At 34.1% G+C, this 19,065-nt stretch overlaps 1 protein-coding gene across 5 annotated transcripts in view; it reads right to left on the reverse strand.

Annotated features, from left to right (window-relative positions):
* Nucleotides 1–19,065, reverse strand: part of N4BP2 (NEDD4 binding protein 2) — a 68,106-nt gene that overhangs the window by 26,224 nt on the left and 22,817 nt on the right. For all 5 annotated transcript variants that reach the window (XR_006263747.1, XM_043438529.1, XM_043438531.1 and 2 more), the window contains exons 4-10: nt 16,781–16,905; nt 14,478–14,566; nt 10,301–10,377; nt 5,862–6,014; nt 1,803–4,171; nt 1,106–1,191; nt 558–603 (exon numbers count right to left, since the gene is read on the reverse strand). Coding sequence is in view for 4 of the 5 variants with exons in the window: in XM_043438529.1 (XP_043294464.1) it covers nt 558–603; nt 1,106–1,191; nt 1,803–4,171; nt 5,862–6,014; nt 10,301–10,377; nt 14,478–14,566; nt 16,781–16,905 (2,945 nt within the window). In the remaining variant the exon portion in view is untranslated. The remainder of the gene's footprint in view (nt 1–557; nt 604–1,105; nt 1,192–1,802; nt 4,172–5,861; nt 6,015–10,300; nt 10,378–14,477; nt 14,567–16,780; nt 16,906–19,065) is intronic.

Genomic DNA, 19,065 nt, shown 5'->3' on the forward strand with positions numbered 1-19,065 from the left:
AAGTGGACAGAAACATCTAGAGAAACTCGAGCGCAAAACTCAAGCTCAAATATTTTCACTTTGGCAGATATACCCAAAAAGCAGGCTGACTTTTATGCTCTAATCATATTAACATCAATAAAAATTTAATAGCCAAAGTAATATTTCAATGATGCTATCAAAGACAGGAATATTTTATTGCTCTCAGAACAGTTTTCTATCATTCAGAACAAAATCATTAACAGGAAACACTCTGAATATATGCATTAGAGTACGCCTAGGTGTTTCATAGCCTCATAGTTGAAAAAAAAATTTTTCAACTAAAGTATAGTTGATATATAATGTTGTGTTAGTTTTCAGTTATAACCTGAAAGTTAAATAATACAGGGACTTTTTCTTCTTTTAAGTTTTATTTTATATCAATATAAAATGTTAAATTTTTTAAAACTTATCTACAAATCAAAATTCTTTGGTAACATATTTTGTGGAAGTATATTTAAAATGAGTTGAAATTCATACACACAAACCAAGTTTCAACATCAAGATAAGAACATCAGAAGTGAAACTATGTGATTTACCTTGCATTAACTTGCCACAAGATACCTCTTCTTGTCTTTGTCGTTCCTAAATACAAAGGCAGAATAGGGGATTGGCAAAGAAGGGTGCATTAGAAAACAAGCTTATGCTATTTTTCTCAGTAATCATTTCTCCTTATAAAACTATCAATCATTCTCGCTAAATCTAATAAATCTAGATAAATATAAATTATGATTATATCTATGTATCTTTTCCACTTATAGAGCTCTTATGCTATAATTTTTTAAAAACTGTTTATGAAACTTATTAGCATTTCAAGTCTTTAAGGAGCAAAAAACTATTTATGATTTTTTTTCCCTAAAGTAAAAAATCAATCATATTGAGCTCCATCATTTATTATAAAGTTTGATCAATCTGGATATAATCTAAAATACTGGAAAGAGAAAAAAAATCAGTAATCTGTTAACTGGTAAAATTCATTTTCTCTCAAACTAAAAATTCAATAGAATCTTTCATATAACATAACAGATTGTAATGAAGAGACAAAATGGACACAAAAGGAGCTCTTTATAAAAAGAAGCCTACCAACCATTACAGATTCTTTCCATTTCTCATGAATCACTTTAGCCAGATTCAGATCTATATGAACCACACAATCCTCAACTGTTAGGGACCCTTGTGAGGAGAGGAAAAAAAGAAAAGAAAATATGACCATTACTCGTTATACATTTGCAGAAAACATACTCAACTACCTTACACATCATAAAACTAATCTGTATTTTTAATTACTAACCTATGTCTCTAGTTTTAAAACTCTTGGAATATTTTTATGTAATATGTCATTGTATTTACACTCCTTGGCAGATGCAATTATACAATGTTTCATATATTTAAGTTATTCATGTCCATTACACTAAATATATTTAGTATGTTTACTTCATTAAGTTAAGACTTTCCAATAAGTGTGTCCTAAGGAATTATCTTGCCTTAAGTGTATCTTGAGTAGCATCAAAGGATTAAAAAGGTGTATCTGTGCAAACAAGTATGAGGTAAATACCAGAGAAAATTTTCAATATATGCATGGGATGAACACAAACTCTATACTCTCTGCTTCTTGAAATTATATATTTAAAAATCTTCTACAAACACATGGTGCCAAAAACAATGTAGTCAACATACTTTTACATTTGTTAACATACAAAATAATTTTAAAATTGAACTGAAACTATCTATATTCTAGTCACAGAAAAGATGCACGTATAGGTAATAATTTACTTTTTCCTTACCTGAATCAATACCAACAGGGCCAAATAATTCATTGAGCTGAAAAGCCAGTTCAGGGGGCAATGCCAATTCAAGACAGTCTATGGTCAGAGATTTGGCTGTCACTGGAGTGGGATTCAGCGTCTCAGCTTTATCTTCTCCAGTAACTCCAGCTGACAAAGCACTCCCTGCCACTAGAATTGTCTCCATTTCCTGTTCCTCTTCAATCGTAAATTCTTCTGTGTTTGGAAATTTCACATAGTCCTTTGGAAGATTTTCAGTTTTATTTATTTCAAAAGAGTTAGTAAAGTAAGTTTCTTCATGTAATTCAAGATTTGAAGTGCCTGATACCGAGTTCAAAATATCAGACAAATTCAAAGAAGGTGTATGATCTCCAGTCTCGGCAGTTTCTAAATTCTTTTCCATTTCACTTACATTTTTAGTGGTAGTAGCTTTTAGAGTATCCGGAAAAAACTGCTTCACATTATATAAACCTGCAAGTTCTGTTTGACTATTAGGAAGTACTTCATTACTATTATTTAGCTCTACAGTAGGAAGTATACTTGCTATTAATCCAGGTTTTTCAGTAGTTATAGCTCTTATTTCTGCCTGCTCTAAGTTTTCCTTTTCGGAATTACAAGTAGACGGTATATTAGTGTTACTGATATCAATTCCATGGCTAAATTCTGGCACAGAAAAATTAGAATCCTCTAAGCTTCCTCTTTGGCTAATAATTTCCTTCAAATTCAGTCCCAGAGAAAATGGCCCAATTTGTGCTTCATCGTATGATTTTTTAATATTCTCAAATTCAGTATCCTCACATAATTTGGTTTCAGAATCCAACAAAAGGCTTGTGGCCCAAATAATATCTTTGTTACACCTCTCATATAAGTCTTTTAGGGCTTCTAATGAAAAAGATCCAAATAGTTTACAAAGAATGTTAAGATTTTCAGATTCATCAGCACTGGTAAGCTCACTTTCTTCAACATATGTGCTTTTGTCATACATTACCCTATATGGAATTGTCTCTTGAACATCCAATTTTGTGTTAATATTGAAAATTTTTGGTTTAAATCCATCTAATCTTCCTGTTAATACTCTCAGAGAATCGGAAACACTAATTTTATTTTTTTCTACTTTCCACAAGAGAGCAAAATCCTGTGGTTCAGTCTGGGTACACATGCCTACTCCTATTCCAGGGACTCCTTTAGTCTTTTCTTCTGAAAATTCAGCTAAAGTTTGTGGTCCTATTTCTCCAGGGACAGTTGGCACACTATTGATGAAAGGAAGAGACAATGTGTGTTCCCTACGAATCTTTTTACTTGGACAAGTCTTACTCTCATAGGTCATTTCATTGGGCAACATTTCAGAACTTCCTCGAGTACAACTACCCAGTGTTTTTAGCTCTTCAGGGCTTGTGCCCCAACAGACCTCATGTGCTGAGTATAAGGATATTTCATTCATACTGCTGTTAGTTCCAAATTCTAGGTTGGGTTCATTTAAGCCAGCCTTTGGTATTCTTGATCTGTGCTCTCTCTGAGCTAAAGAATCAGGGGAAGGCCAGTCACCCACAATGTTGAATGAATCTCTTTCAGTGTTTTTACAAGTATCATATTTACAGCTATTGAAAGATTCCGAGGCATCATCACACTGTGACCTGCTGTCATCCTCTACATTTTCATATGGAGATCCTTGTGGCAGGATACAATCTACACTCACAGATAAACTATTATCTTTATGTGACTGAGGGCGATTATACTTTTTGTCATTGTGTACAGATGAAGCTTTTTCCATTTTTCGGTTCCTTTTTGTCCTCTGACCAATAGTCTTATCAACTGGCCAGTCACCAATAAAAGACAGCTCGTGTCTTGGAAACTTTTCCAAAGTTGATTTGCTTTTTTGTTTTCCAAAGGCTTTTTTCTTTACTGCCGCTCTTTCTTCCAATATTTCACTAGATGAAGATTTTTCATTTTGATGGGGTACAGGATTTGAAAGACCACAGTCTCCTTGATTATTTTCACCGTAACAACTACTTGGTGACGTTCTCTCTAACAAACTATCTGCACTGGTTTCACTACACTCTTTTTCAAGAGCCATTTCTACTGGCTCTTGTTTTTCACTTTTGTCTGTAACTTGTACTTCGCTTTCAGAATCAGGAAAGTAAGTGTTTGGAGCTTCCTGAATGAAAGCATTCTGAATACTGGGATTCATATCACTTATTTCTTTTTTTCCTTTGTTTAAATCTGCGTTAGGGAGATATGCAATATTCTCAGGTAACATATTTTCTTTGGTCACATCGACTTTCTTCTCTTCAGTTAACTCTAGATGCTTCAAAGACGAGGATAAAACATTTTCTTCTTTTTCAGAAGTAATATCTTCATTGTCTCTTGGGCTGTAAGATTTTTTTTTAAGTATTATAACGAAATCTCTTACTGTTATGATTAGTAATATTAATACTGTTAATATTTAAACTAAAGAACATTAACATTATGATTTAAACTAAAGAATCTTTCAACTGAAAGACAAGATACCTGATCTTTCCCTAATACATGATGAACACACCCCTTTATTGTAATCCCAACACCTGGCACAACGCCTGGCATACAAGAAGCACTCAAACTTTTTTTCAAATTGAATAATTAACAGGAGATTTTCAGTTCAGTTGTTTATTATGCATTAAATATTAAAGTTAAGGTTCTAAATTTGTCCCCAGGACAGGACACCTCCTGGGCTCCTTTCCAACTTACTTAAGCTTAATACATAAGAAACTAGGTCTGCCTCTGTACCACCTGTCATTTGCCACCGAGGAAAATGCGTAAGATTGATTTACAAAGTCACAAAGAGCCAATCAGCATGATTTACACAATTAAGTCAAAGGAGAGAAAGGGAGGACAGCTCTCATTTGAGATGTCACTTGCTAAATTTCTTTTTAAACCACCCTCAATGTTATTTTCAGACTCAGAGCACTTTTGCCAAATCATTATATTAATACTTTCAACTTCAGTGCATTTTCCTTATTTGTCAACTCATCTTGCTTTCTTTATTGCAGTTCTCAAAGGCCCACCTCTCCCATGAAGCCTTCCTGAGTGAAATCACACCTAGCCAGTTTTCTACATCCAGATGCTACTATAAGTCCTTTACAAGTATTAATTCATAATCCTTACGAGATCCTTATAAGCAAAGTGTTATTGCCATTTTGCAAATGAGGAGCTGAAATATACAGAGATCTTATAATCTGTGAAGATTAAGTTCTAGGATATGAAGCCTGGAAATACAGCTAAGGAGCCCATATTCTTATCCATTTTGCAACAGTGCAGTATTTACAAATCTTCTTTTCCTAACTCCTTTCCAACAGAGCCTCTCATCCCCTACTATCAAAAAAATGTGAGCATTCAGACCTTTCTACATATTTAAGGCTCCTCTTTCCTCACCTACTTATTCAATTGTTTATGTGCCCTAAATATTTTTTAACAGAATCAGTACTATCCTGAACTACAAACTTCCAAAGGCTATGACCTGTATTATTTAATCAAAGTATACCATGAATAATAAATTTTTATGATAGTTTGAAAATATTTTTATTAACATCTAAGAGAATTAAGAAGTAATGTAGCTACAAAATAACAACAGAGGGTAGATAAGGTAACAGATAAATACTACAATAGCAGCAAGTTAAACAAAGAAGACAGGAATATTCATAGCATAAAGATGAACCTATATAAATCAGAAGACAATGAAACTCCCACATATATCATCACTCACATAAACTTCTACTTCTCTTGGTAACCGTTAAGTATCCTGCTCTAGGTAAAACTATACCTAAACCTTATAAACAACAAATGCCTAACTTATTTTTAAAGCTATTTCACAGTGATTTTAGAAGTTTTAAAATTATCTTTTTTTTTTAATTTATTTTTTCTGGGCTTATGGGATCTAGTTCCCTGACCAGGTATTAAACCTGGGCCCACGGCAGTGAGAGCAGCGTCCTAACCACCGGACCACCAGGGAATTCCTTCAAAATTATCACACTTTTTAAATTAGGTTTTTAAATTGAACTTTGGTACATAGAGACTCTAACCTACCTAGTACTTCTGTCACAAGAATATGCACACAACTCAATGCGTTCGATTTTCTCTGGAACTGAAGAACTCATGATTATTGGCACTGAAACAAAACGTTGATAGTGTTCCAACATTCTTGTTATTTTTTCTTTGCTTATCCCATGAATATTACGCCTAAAAATTCCAGGGGGAAAAAAGGGAAGGAGGAACATCAGTGATGACATTTTTTAAAAATCAGCTCATATAATGTCAAAAAAACAAACATTTCTAATCTGTAAAAATATCAAAACTGGTTTATTATGACACAATGTAAGCTATTTAATTTTAATTTTATTCAGGATGTCCTAAATTACTATTTTCTTAATCATGCCACACAATCTTTTCCAAACATCCTTTATCAAGTTGGAAAAAAACCAGCAAATCTTAATAACTTTAAAAGAACTTATTTGCAAGTGTTATTAAAAAAAAAACTCATAAGAATATGGCCATCATTTTAATTAATTAATTACTAACTAGTAACTAAAAAAATTCTACTCAGAGGCTCTCACTTACACCAGCACAGCAGACAAGATGTCCCAAAGGACTCTCCTATTACAATAAAATTGGATCCCATATAAATTAAACACACACTTTAATACATCTTAAGTTCAAGAGAAAAAAAAGTCCTATTTGAAGTGTCTGGATGTCCAAACGTGAAATCTGCTATATGTGTGCTTTCACTCTTGCAGCTTATTCCTTTGTTTTTGTTTATAAGCTCATATATTTAGCTGAATCTAATATATGGGAATCCTTAGGCCTGAAACTGAGGTTGCTTTCATTCATATAGCATCAGGAGTTGCATCTGCCAAGAGGCAAGATGGTATGCTTTAGTTCTTTAAGGGTTTTATCTTAATGAAAACATCTCAATTGCAACTCTCCTATCTCAGGTTGGATCCAAGGTTTAGTGTCTGGATCCTGGGGCTAGTATCAGTATTTGCCAGCTGGGCAAATCTGGCTTTCATATTTACATACCTCCATCTTGTCTGGTTTCAGATCACAAAGAAGCAAAGAGATAGAAAATATGAAAGAGAGGTTAAGAGGCATAGACATAGAGGACAGACCAAAAAGGTCTAGTATGTATCTATCCAAGTTCCAGAAAGAGAAGAGAGTATGTGGGACAGAAACAATTTAAAGAAAAATAGTTTAAGAATTTTCCAGAACTGATGAAAGACATCAATCTCCTAATCTCACAAGTTCAACAAATCCCAAGCAAGATAAATAAGAAATCCACAACTAGAAACACAGTACTGAAACTGTCATTCACCAAAGATAGAAATCATGTTAAAAGCAAATAGAAATTTGATAAATGAATTATCTAAAAAGAAAACAACCATTAGAATTACACATGACAACAATAGTAATGGAATCCAGAAGACAGTTAAATGTTATCAATAACAGAAACTGTAAATCTAGAATATATACATTCAGCAAAAGCTTACAAGAATGGGCACAATAAAAGAACTTCCAGATTTTTTTTTTTAAAAGTTTGACATAAAGCATGCCTAAATTGTAAAGAAAATTCTAAAAGATGAATGTCAGGCAGAAGAAAATTCTTAGATGAAAGGCCTATGATGAAAGAAAAATTAAGCACAGAGCAATAACTAAATGAGTGAAAACAAATACTACCTGTACATTCTAGACAGGGCCTGTAAGCTAGAAGGGAGGTTAATTATCAGTTAATATGTCTGAAAGTTCTTGTATGTGGGAGGAGGAAAGCTAAGAAAATAGTTTAACTTAAAAGTCTGAAAAAAAAAGTCTGCATGATAAAACTTTTAGTGTAACCACTAAAAGACTTAGTATATGTAATCTCCAAACTAGTAGAGAAGGAAAAAATGAGCAAGCAAATCTGCATTCAATTTTAAAAATCCAACGTACGGCAAGACAGGAGGAAAAAATCAAATATTTAATTTTCTGTGATAGGAAGAAACAATTACAAAAAATGTGAGATAAATAAAAAGTACACAGAATGAGACAGTAAGAAATAAGACCAATTATATGAATAACCAAAATAACTGTAAAAAAAACTAAAGTATCAGTTAAAAGCTAAAGACACAGTGAATTTTTTAAAACCCAGCCACACCGGTTATAAGAGATACACCTAAACACAAAGATACTGAAAAGTTGAAAGGAAAAGTATAGAAAAATTAATAACACTCAAATACTAACTAAAAAAAGCTGGTATATTTCTATTAGACAATTAGATTTTATAACAAATATTAATACTAATAAAAGAAAATCAGTGGACAAGGATAAAAGCTTCAATTAGAGCGATACAAGGTCTTAAGATTATATGGACTTCAAAAAATATCCTCAGTATATTTAAAACAAAAATGGAATTATACGGAAAGGCTAATATAATCAACTTAATAGTGGTAGAGGAAGATTTCAACACACCTCTCACAGTAGATTTTTCTCATCCCTCTCTTAAAGATTAACCCATTAAGCAAAATTTTCAAAAAAGTAAAGTTTTATATAATGTGAGCAAATTAATAAGCATGATTTAATGATATATTAATACACTATAACCATTATACATTCTTATCAAGCAAATATGATTATAACAAATGATAATGAACTAGTAAAACACATCTTTAAAAATATCAGAGAATTAGTATGATACAAACCACACAATCTTATCTACTGCAGTAAAGTTGAAAATCAATTTTTTGAGAAGATAAATTTTATATCCTTCTACTCAAAAATTCAAAATATAGTTCTAAACAACCCAAAGGTTAAAGAATAAAAGTAAGAGTAATGCAAACTAGAAAATAAATGATTAAAAGAAGATATTATACAATAAAATTCTAGGAGCAGCTAGCATGGTACTTAAGTAAATTTATAGCATTAAATGCTCATATTAGAAAACGACCTAAACTTTCAGTTCAAGCCTTACAAAAATAACAATAAACAAAGCAAAATAGTTTCTTTTTTAAAAAGCAAAGAAAGTAGAAAAAAGAGAAGCAGAAATGAAATTAAACATAAAACAAACTTACAATAGAAAGCTCAACAAAGCAGAGATGTTTATTTGAAAATGCTAATAAAAAATCTGATCTCTGGTGAGACTAACCAAGAAAAAAAGAAGATACATATAAACATATTAGGATTAAAAAGGGGAACTAAGTATAGATATAGCAGAGATTTAAACTTTAAGAGAATATCAATCATCTTAATAAAAAGTCTTAATAAATTTGAAAACTTTGGTGTAATGGACAAATTCCAACTGAAACTTCTTACAAAGAAAACACATAATACAGACAGTTTCATAAGTAAATCTTATCAAACATTCAAACTTACATAAACTCAGAAAAGAGAAAAAAAGAAAATACTTCCCAACTAACTCTATGAACCTAAAACCATCATATCAAAACCAGGCAAGACAGGGCAAAGAATAAAAACTGTAAGTCAATCTCACTCATTCATGCAGATGCAAAAATCCTAAACAAAATATCAGAAAACCAAATCTAGTAATGTAACAAGAGGATAATAAAAGGGAATAAAGTACTGATACATGCTACAACATGGGTGAAGCTTGAAAACATTATTAAGTGAAGCTGCCAGACACAAAAGTTCACATATGATTCCACTTACATGAAATGTTCAGAACAGGCAAATTAACAGAGACAGAAAAGCAGATTAGTGATTGCCAAGGGGTAGAGTGGAGCTGGGAGTGACTAGCAGTAGCAGGTACAGGGTTTCTCTTTGAGGCGACGAAAACATTCATTAATTAGATAGTGGTGATGGTTGCACAATGTTGTAAACATCCTGAAGATAAGCTGTCCTTCAGTTAGTACAGAAATCAGTTCAAATTACCAAGAAGAAAATAGCCTGACCAAAATTAATTTAGGGCTACCTCTATGGGAATACAAAGCAAAAAACAAAGTATACTGTCCATGTCCCGAGTAACATTTTCATCCAAATTAAACAATTAAAGAAAAAAGTATAATCTTGTGGGGGAAAGCAGAGTGAGTAGTGAAAAACCCGGAGAGCTACCAGTTGCTACCTCTTCTGCTTACACGTTCTCACGTCCCTCCAGCACTGTAAGTCACCGGGCAGCTACAACAAGCTGTTCCTTCCAGTGGCACATAGCTCAGGTTTGCCAAACCCTAAGCAAACCCTAAGCAGCAGTCTCTTCTAGTTTCAGATACTGACATTATGTTTTTAATAAGTAACAAAGTACTGGCTATATAAGACAACTGGAATTTTTCTGTTTATTAACCCAATTTCAGAACAAAAAGAAACAAATTCTTCATAAACTGAAAAAGAGAACCTACAGGCAAAACAAAATTTGTTGATTTTTAAGTGGCGAAGCCACAATCTAATCAATTTTGTTTTATTCATTATTTACAAGAGGAAAATAATCTAGGTGGACTTTCTATCACTCTCACAAAACTAAAACATTTTATATAAGTTCCAAGTTTTACCTTGCAAGTTCCTTCGGTTTGAATTTCCACCATGTATCCGGTTCCCGGAAAAGGACTTTATATTTATGTTTTTGAGACTACATACAAAAAAGACAAATGCATTGTTAAATAATTACTTCCATGAAATTAAATCTTCCCCAAATTCACAGCATGTTAAAACTGAAAGAATATAAAAGATTATCTATCTTGATGAGTGTGTTACCTGGCAAGATGAAGTCTCTTTGATCCAACAACGAACTTCTAGAAATTTATGCTACTGATAAAAACCTATGTCAGAGTGCAAAATTATGTATACAGCAGAATATCTAGCTCATCATTATTTGTAATAGCAAAAGAATATACACAACTCAGTGTCTGTTAATAGGGAATTGGCTAAATAAAGGAGGATATAGTCATACAATGAAAATACATACAGTGGCTTTGAAAATCCTCTATGTGTTAATAAGAAAATGTTCTTAATGTAAATTGTTAAGAAAGTAAGATACAGAATTTTCACCAGAATAAAAAAAGATTAATCACACATTTGCATAGGTATAAAAAACTTCTGGAAGGAGTCTCAAAAATACTACGAAAAGCATCTCCCTCAAGAGAATAGGACTTTAGGCTTTCTTTTTTATGGTTTGAATACCTATCAGAATACATACATGACTTTCATAATTTTAAAACTATTTTATTTTTTTTTATTTTTTTCTTTTTTTTTTTTTTAGTAGTAATGTGAAATTTTTATTCCATAATCCTAACAACAGGAATCAGCTTTCTTCTCTAAAATCAAATCATGTCTGTTCTTTTTCTTTTTTTTTCCCCTTTATTTATTTATTTTTTTTTCAGTGGGTTTTGTCATACATTGATATGAATCAGCCATAGATTTACACGTATTCCCCATCCCGATCCCCCCTCCCACCTCCCTCTCCACCCGATTCCTCCGGGTCTTCCCAGTGCACCAGGCCCGAGTACTTGTCTCATGCATCCCACCTGGGCTGGTGATCTGTTTCACCATAGATAATATACATGCTGTTCTTTCGAAACATCCCACCCTCACCTTCTCCCACAGAGTTCAAAAGTCTGTTCTGTACTTCTGTGTCTCTTTTTCTGTTTTGCATATAGGGTTGTCATTACCATCTTTCTAAATTCCATATATATGTGTTAGTATGCTGTAATGTTCTTTATCTTTCTGGCTTACTTCACTCTGTATAATGGGCTCCGGTTTCATCCATCTCATTAGAACTGGTTCAAATGAATTCTTTATAACGGCTGAGTTAAAACTACTTTAAATGACAACGCATTCTTTTTTTTTTTTTGACCACATTGCACAGCTTGAGGGATCTTAGTTTCCCAAGCAGGGACTGAACACGCACCCTCGGCAGTGAAAGCAAAAAGTCCTAACTACCGGTCTGCCAGGGAATCACGGAATTCCCAATGACAGCTACTGGGAAACTATTTTTCAAAACTCTAGTATTTTGGCACAGCAATGCCAAAAAAAACAAAAGAGAAAAACTATTCTACCTGAACTTTTCCATCTCAACTGATGTCAATCTTCAGTTATACAGGCCAAAACCCAACTTGATGTCATACTTATTGCCTCTCTTTCTTTCACAACTGTATCAATCCAATAAGAAATTCAATTGGCTCTACTTTAACAATATATCCAGAATTTAATCTCTACTCACCATGACCTTCACGGCCTCCGTGTTGGTCTGAACCGTGTCGTCTCTTACTTTAACTACCACGATAACCCTCTAACACGTCTCCTCTGCTTCCATTCTCCCCCACTCCCAAGTCTATTCTCAACACCGCCCTACAGGGACTCTTGCAACAGTCAGATCATGTCACTATTCTGCTCAAAACCGTGTTATGAATGAATGAATTTATCCCCTCAAATCTTATATGTGGAAACTCCCACTCCACCACGTGACTGCGTTTGGAGATAGGACCTTTATGGAAGTAATCAGGGTTAAATGAAGTCAAAAGTTTAGGGCACTGATCTGCTAAGATTAGTGTCCCTATAAGAAGAGACACCAGGGAACTTACTCTCTCTACCATGTGAGAACACAGCGAGATGGCCATCTGTAACGCAAGAAGAGAACTCTCAACAGAACTTGATCCTCCTGGACCTTGATCTGGGGCATCTAGTCTCCAAAACTGTGAGAAAATAAAATTCCTCTTCTTTAAGCTATCCAGTCTATGGTAATTTTTATGGCAACCTGAGCAGATGAATGTATCTTCCATGTTACGCAAGGTAAAATTCTAAGTCCTCACAGAGACCTACGTGTAAGCCCTTACGTAGTAAGTCTGCCCTGCCATCTCCCTGCCCACCATTACATCTCTGACCTCACCTCCCACTACTGATCCCTTCAGTTTTATGACAAGATGCCAACAGTGGTCATTGCTATTTTCTGTCATTCTGACAGAAAAGTCCAAAGATCAACCCAGACACCAAGGTAGGTAGTGACATGATACCCTATAATGAGCCTGCTCACTTCCATCTCCTCACCTCAGCACCAAATTTCTATAACTTATTCAACAGCCGGCAATAGTCCAGGTCTCTAATTACCTAAAGGGGTACATTTAGCTCTTAGAATCAAATTAATTTTAAATGCACACATACACACAGAGAAAAAGAGACTAAGCATTGAAAGACTTTTTCAACACCCATATCAATGGACAAATCTCAACAATAAGTTATATTACTTAAGAGGATCCTGACTTAGGTCAATCTATATGACAGCCCACAGAGGGAAGATACTACTTTGCCATATATTATTATGTGTGTGTGTGTCTACACACACACACATATTTATGTTTAGCCAGTAGAAACTAAGCATACTTGACTGCTCCCTATTTATCCCTAACTTACTATTTTAGCTACTTTTGTGAATGACAGTCAAGATGGTAATAGACTATTATCTCCAATCTATCCCACTCTTCTACACCTTTCATTATCTTAATAACAAAAGAAGCAAAAGGTGATCCTCTTCTCTACAGTAATTCCTGCATCTACTTCTTTATGAAGACAAAAGCATTTTGCATCTAAGATAAGCAGGAGTCCTTTATATTTCTAAGTAGAGTTGGAAAGAGTCAAGGAATCAGTACTGGAAAAAAAGATTCATATTTTTAATTATTATGTAACATATAAGGGAAAAGATAACATTATAGACGGCTGAAGCCTAAATGAAAATCAGAAACACATAATTTGGGGACTTCATTATTTCCTACACCAGAAAATAAAGTGTTAAAAAATTTTCTAAGATGACAGCAGGAAGCTAAGAAAAACCTACAGAGGAGTCAAGTAAGGTTAAGGGTGAGGCACGTCCCGTGGTAAATATATTAGTCTAGAAATTAGGAACTCCTAAGGCCAGAAAGTGAACTGAATTTCAGCTCCCAAAGAAGTCTGTTTACTCTACCACGCTGCACAGAAGTAAAATCTCACTGGCTTTCAAAGGAAACAAAATTTTCTTTAGCAAAGTAAAGAATCACACCCTCAAAACAGTACCACACACCAGGCACAGCAAAGGGGGAGAAGCTGGATGTGTTAAAACACAGGCAGCAGGGATAACACCCATTAACTAAAGAAACAAGCTGAGCTTCAGCATGCCAGACAGGTGCTCATCCTGGGAGAATAAAACACACACACACACTCACAAAAGCTCCACTCATCAGTTTACTCAACAAATAATATTTAGTATATGCCAGTGCTACACTTTGTAGACTCAATGATGAATAAAGCAATAGCCCTACCCTCAAGAAAAATAGATGGCTTAAAGCCAAATTCAGCCCATCAGCCAATATTTGAACAGATTAGGAACTAAGGATATATATATATGTGTGTGTATATATATATATATGGATATATATATATATTTTTTATGTTTAAAGGATTGCTTAAAAAGAATATGCAACAGACTGTGGCCTGCAAAACCTAAAATACTGACTATCTGGTGTTTTCTAGACAAAAATCATTCAACTCATGACCTACTGATAAAAACAATATACTTAGTGCCATAACAGAAATAAGCCATGATGCCATGAAAGAAGAGTGCCCAAGTCAGCTTTTTAGTAAGTGAATGAATGCTAACTTACTAAAAACCCAGGACTGTTTGCTTGAATTCACCTAAGTATTAGTATCCCCCCAAAATTCCAAGCCCACTATTAAAGACTCACAACAATTCATGGTACAGACCAAAGCAACATATGGCTTCATTTCCCATGCCTGTAGGTTTGTATTGTCTATTATTACAGGAGACACCTTCTTCTCAAAAGCTTCTTTTGCTGAAAAACAGAAAATGAGAAATCACTTTTATTAACAATATGTTTAAAACCTAATCTTATTGATTAGATTTGAAATTTCATAATTTGAAAATCATAGATATGTGCTAATTTTACTCACAATTCTACTTCTAAATATGCTGAAGAAGGAAATGGCAACCCACTCCAGTATTCTTGCCTGGAAAATCCATGGACAGAGGAGCCTGACAGGCTACAGTCCACGGGGTCACAAGAGTCAGATACGACTTAGCAACTAAACCACCACTACTTCTAAATACTATTTTGAGTATATGAAAAACTAAAGTACAGGAAAATGCTGAATAATAAATCCTAAATACTAAAATTATAATCAGAAATTAAATAAAAACTGGTCTAAGTTTGATGTGTACATTAAATGTACAGACAGCATAAATGGGGGAAAGTTTTCATTAAAACCAATAAAAAGACAACAATTCAATTTAAAAATGGCAAAAGATCTAAATAGAAAGCTCTCCAAAGCAGATAAACAAATAGCCAATAAACAGACAAAAAAATGGTCAACATCATTAGCCATCAGCGAAATGCAAATCAAAACCACAATGAGATACCACTTAACACCCACCACATCAGGATAGCCATAGTTCAAAAGATCAGATTTTAAAAAATTTTTTAACTAAAAAAAAAGACAAGTGTTAACAAAGATGAGGAGAAGTTGGAACTCATAAACTGCTACTGAGAATGTAAAATGGTGCTCTTGCTTTGGAAAATAGCTTGGCAGTTCCTAGAAAGGTAAAACACAGACAGGTATGTTCATAGCAATATTATTCATAATAGCCAAAAAATGAAACAACACAAATGTCCATCAACTAATGAATGGATAAATGAAATGTGGCATATCCACATAATGGAATGTTATTCAGCCATAAAAAAAGAATAAACTACTGATACTTTCTACAACACAGATGAACCTTGAAAACATTATGCTAAGTGAAAAAAAGCCATTCACAAAAGACCACATATTATATGATTCTACTTGGATAAAATGTCCAGAATAGATAAACCTATGGAAAGTAAAGTAGTGGTTGCCTGGGGTTGGGAGAGAGTTAAGGAGAAATGAGGAGGGACTGTTCCTGGGTATGGGGTTTTTCTGAAGTGATAAAAATGTTCTAAATTTGATTGTGGTGATGATTGTACAACAAGGAACATGTTTAAAACTATCTGACTCTTATCTTAATAAACTTTTTAAAAAGTTCTGCCAATTAATTTCAAATTATTATTGCTGCAGTTTTTGTTACAGAAAGACAAGCTGAACTACTGATAAGCACTCTTCATTCTCATTTAACCTTTATAAGAATTCTGGGGGATTAGTACTATTAAACTCTTTTACAGATGAGGACACAGGATCCTGGAGAGTACAAATAACTTGCTTAAGGTCACACAGCTGGTAACTGGCAAATCCTAGACTGCACTTGATCACATCAGACTGTTTTATTTTTGTGTTGGTATTTTCATATTCCTGATTTTCACTTTAATATTTAGTTCAAGAAAGAATATAGAAAAATTTAACCATGTCTAAAGATGACAAACTCAAGAATAGCATTCATAGTGCAAAAGAAAGGCTAAGTAAAATATTGTCTATATGTCTCAACAAGAATTTCCCATATAAAATTCAAACTATTCATAACTAAACATTTCATGATAAAACCATCTTCAGTGAATAGTTGCACTAATAAGAAAATTAAGGTTTTACCGATAACCTTCCTGCAGGTTCAGTTTGAGGGAAGTCATTTTCCACCCTCACACAATCCTCTACAAAAATTAAGCCAATCTAGGGAAGATTAGTGGTTAACAATGCAAATTCTATTTTAGGAAACTGGAACCAGAGCGTGCCAGACAACTGTAACCATCTTGAGCTATTTCCAGACCAGTGTAGAAAATCTGACTTACTTCTGACAAGATCGCCATTGACTAAATAAAACTTAAAACATTTCAGGCAATGTTCTAAGCTATTTTACAAAAATTAACTCATTTAATCCTCATCACATATCTATGAGACTACCTCTTCCACTTATTATGTAATAAGAATTGCTATAGTTATAATTTTATCTATATTATATAGTTATAATTTAGAATGAAAGTTAACTACAACTTAAAAGTTGTATGTCACTCAAAAACACTCACTGGATTTTTTCCTTTATATTGCTTTAATATTACCCATCACCTGATGTCTATCCTTACCACGATTCTGGTTCCATTCATGTGCTTCTCCTAAGTATCTTACATCAAACTGGTATTGTCCATTTATGTAAAAATAATCATCAGTACTAAGAATGACTCCACTTGGATTATCTTCTTGCAAAGTCCTGTGAATGATAAATATAATTATTTTCATTAATTTTTCTTCTAAATTCTCTCTCCTGATTTTTGCAAGGTCATAATCCAAATGAAAAATTCAAGTATCATTATTTAAAAGAATAAAGACACTTTATTTCTCAAACAAATCACATTGAAAATCTCTAAGCAGAAGTCTGACTCCCAAGAAAACCAATCTGAGGCAAGTCTACTTTACTTTATGTAAATTATTATTTCGGAAACTTTTAAAAAATATTATGAAGTCCTTTGTCCTTACTATAAAGGTATGAAGATTAACACAATTTTAAATATCAAGAAAACCAGTAACTAACAATGCTTCAAAATTCTTATCAATCACATGCATCTCCCTCATCTGGTCACTTGACACACACAGATCTACCTTACCCGTTCTAAGCCGAAGGTCACTTCCAGGTAGGCGAGAACCTTGATATTCAATTCTACTTCAAAAGTAGAGGAAGCTCTTAGACTATTAATTTAATCTGCTCAATTATACAAAGTTAAGGACTGATGCTGAAGCTGAAACTCCAGTACTTTGGCCACCTCATGCGAAGAGTTGACTCAATGGAAAAGACCCTGATGCTGGGAGGGATTGGGGGCAAGAGGAGAAGGGGACGACAGAGGATGAGATGGCTGGATGGCATCACCGACTCAATGGACATGAGTTTGAGTAAACTCCGGGAGTTGGTGATGGACAGGGAGGCCTGGCGTGCTGCGATTCATGGGGTTGCAAAGAGTCGGACACGACTGGGCGACTGAACTGAACTGAAGGACTTCTCTGGTGGTCCAGTGGTTAAGAATCCACCTGTCAATGCAGGGGACATGGGTTCAATCCCTGGTCTGGTCCAGAAAGATTCCATGTGCCACAGGGCAACTAAGCCCATGTGCCACAACTACCAAAGTCCCAAGGCCCTAGAGCCCATGCTCTGCAATAAGAAGGCATTGCAATGAGAAGCCCATGCACCACAATTAGAAAGTAGGCCCCACTCATTGCAACTAGAGAAAGCCAGCACACAGCAATGAAGACCCAATGCAGCCAAAAATAAATTTAATTTTTTAAAAATTTTAATAAGTAAATAATACAAAGATAAGATAGTTTTATAAGGGTTTTCTGACTCCCCTCGTTCTTTTGGCCACATTAGCTTGCAGGATCTTAGTTCACCAACCAAAGACAGAATCCAAAGCATGAAGTCTTAACTACTGGACCACCAGGAAAGTACCCCATCTCTCTTTCTTGACTCTGGAATTTATCTTCTATATAATTGAGATACATGTAAAAAACAAGGAAAGAGAATCCACAGAGACATAACAGTGCTACCCTCTTGACATATATGTATATGTACAACTGATCCACTTTGCTGTACAATAGAAACTAACATAAAATTGTAAAACAACTATATGCCAACAAAAATCTATTTTATTTTATTTTATTATTTTTATTGTGTTGGAGTATAATTTACTTACAATGTTGCATTAGTTTCAGGTGTACAACAAAGTCAATCAGTTATGCATATACATATATCCACTCTTAGATTCTTTTCTCATATTAAAATATATCTTTTGAATTTGATTTTCATTAGTATCTACTAAGCAAAAACGGGATTCCCTGATAGCTCAGTTGGTTAAGAATCTGCCTGCAATGCAGGAGACCCCTGTTTGATTCCTGGGTTGGGAAGATCCGCTGGAGAAGGGAAAGGCTACCCACTCCAGTATTCTGGCCTGGAGAATTCCATGGACTCTTTAGTCCATGGGTTCGCAGAGTTGGACACGACTGAGCGACTTTCACTCTCACTTGAAAGAGGTGCTGTTTTAATCCCTAAGCATCCATCAGTAAATTGCATTCATGAAGCTCACAATGTAGTGAATGCTCACTTGATCTCACTTTCTAAGACTCCTATATTTATCTTCTTCTATCTCTAAGCTTTCCCCTCTGACACTTCACATCTATCTCAGCTATCTTTTGAATTTTTAACCACACTTTAAAGATCCCTTTTCAAGTGTTACCCCACTTCTCTCCTTAACTGCTTTAGTATAAATGCTTTTTTAAGGTTTTAAGGTCTTCCACCTGTCCAGGGAAACAAAACTGTTTTTCAAGATAGCCATTTGTGGCCTTCTTTCCAATAAATCTGAAAGAGTTTTTCATCTTTCATTTT

This window comes from Cervus canadensis, chromosome 19 (genome assembly GCF_019320065.1).
Source record: "Cervus canadensis isolate Bull #8, Minnesota chromosome 19, ASM1932006v1, whole genome shotgun sequence".
Classification (NCBI taxonomy): domain Eukaryota; kingdom Metazoa; phylum Chordata; class Mammalia; order Artiodactyla; family Cervidae; genus Cervus; species Cervus canadensis.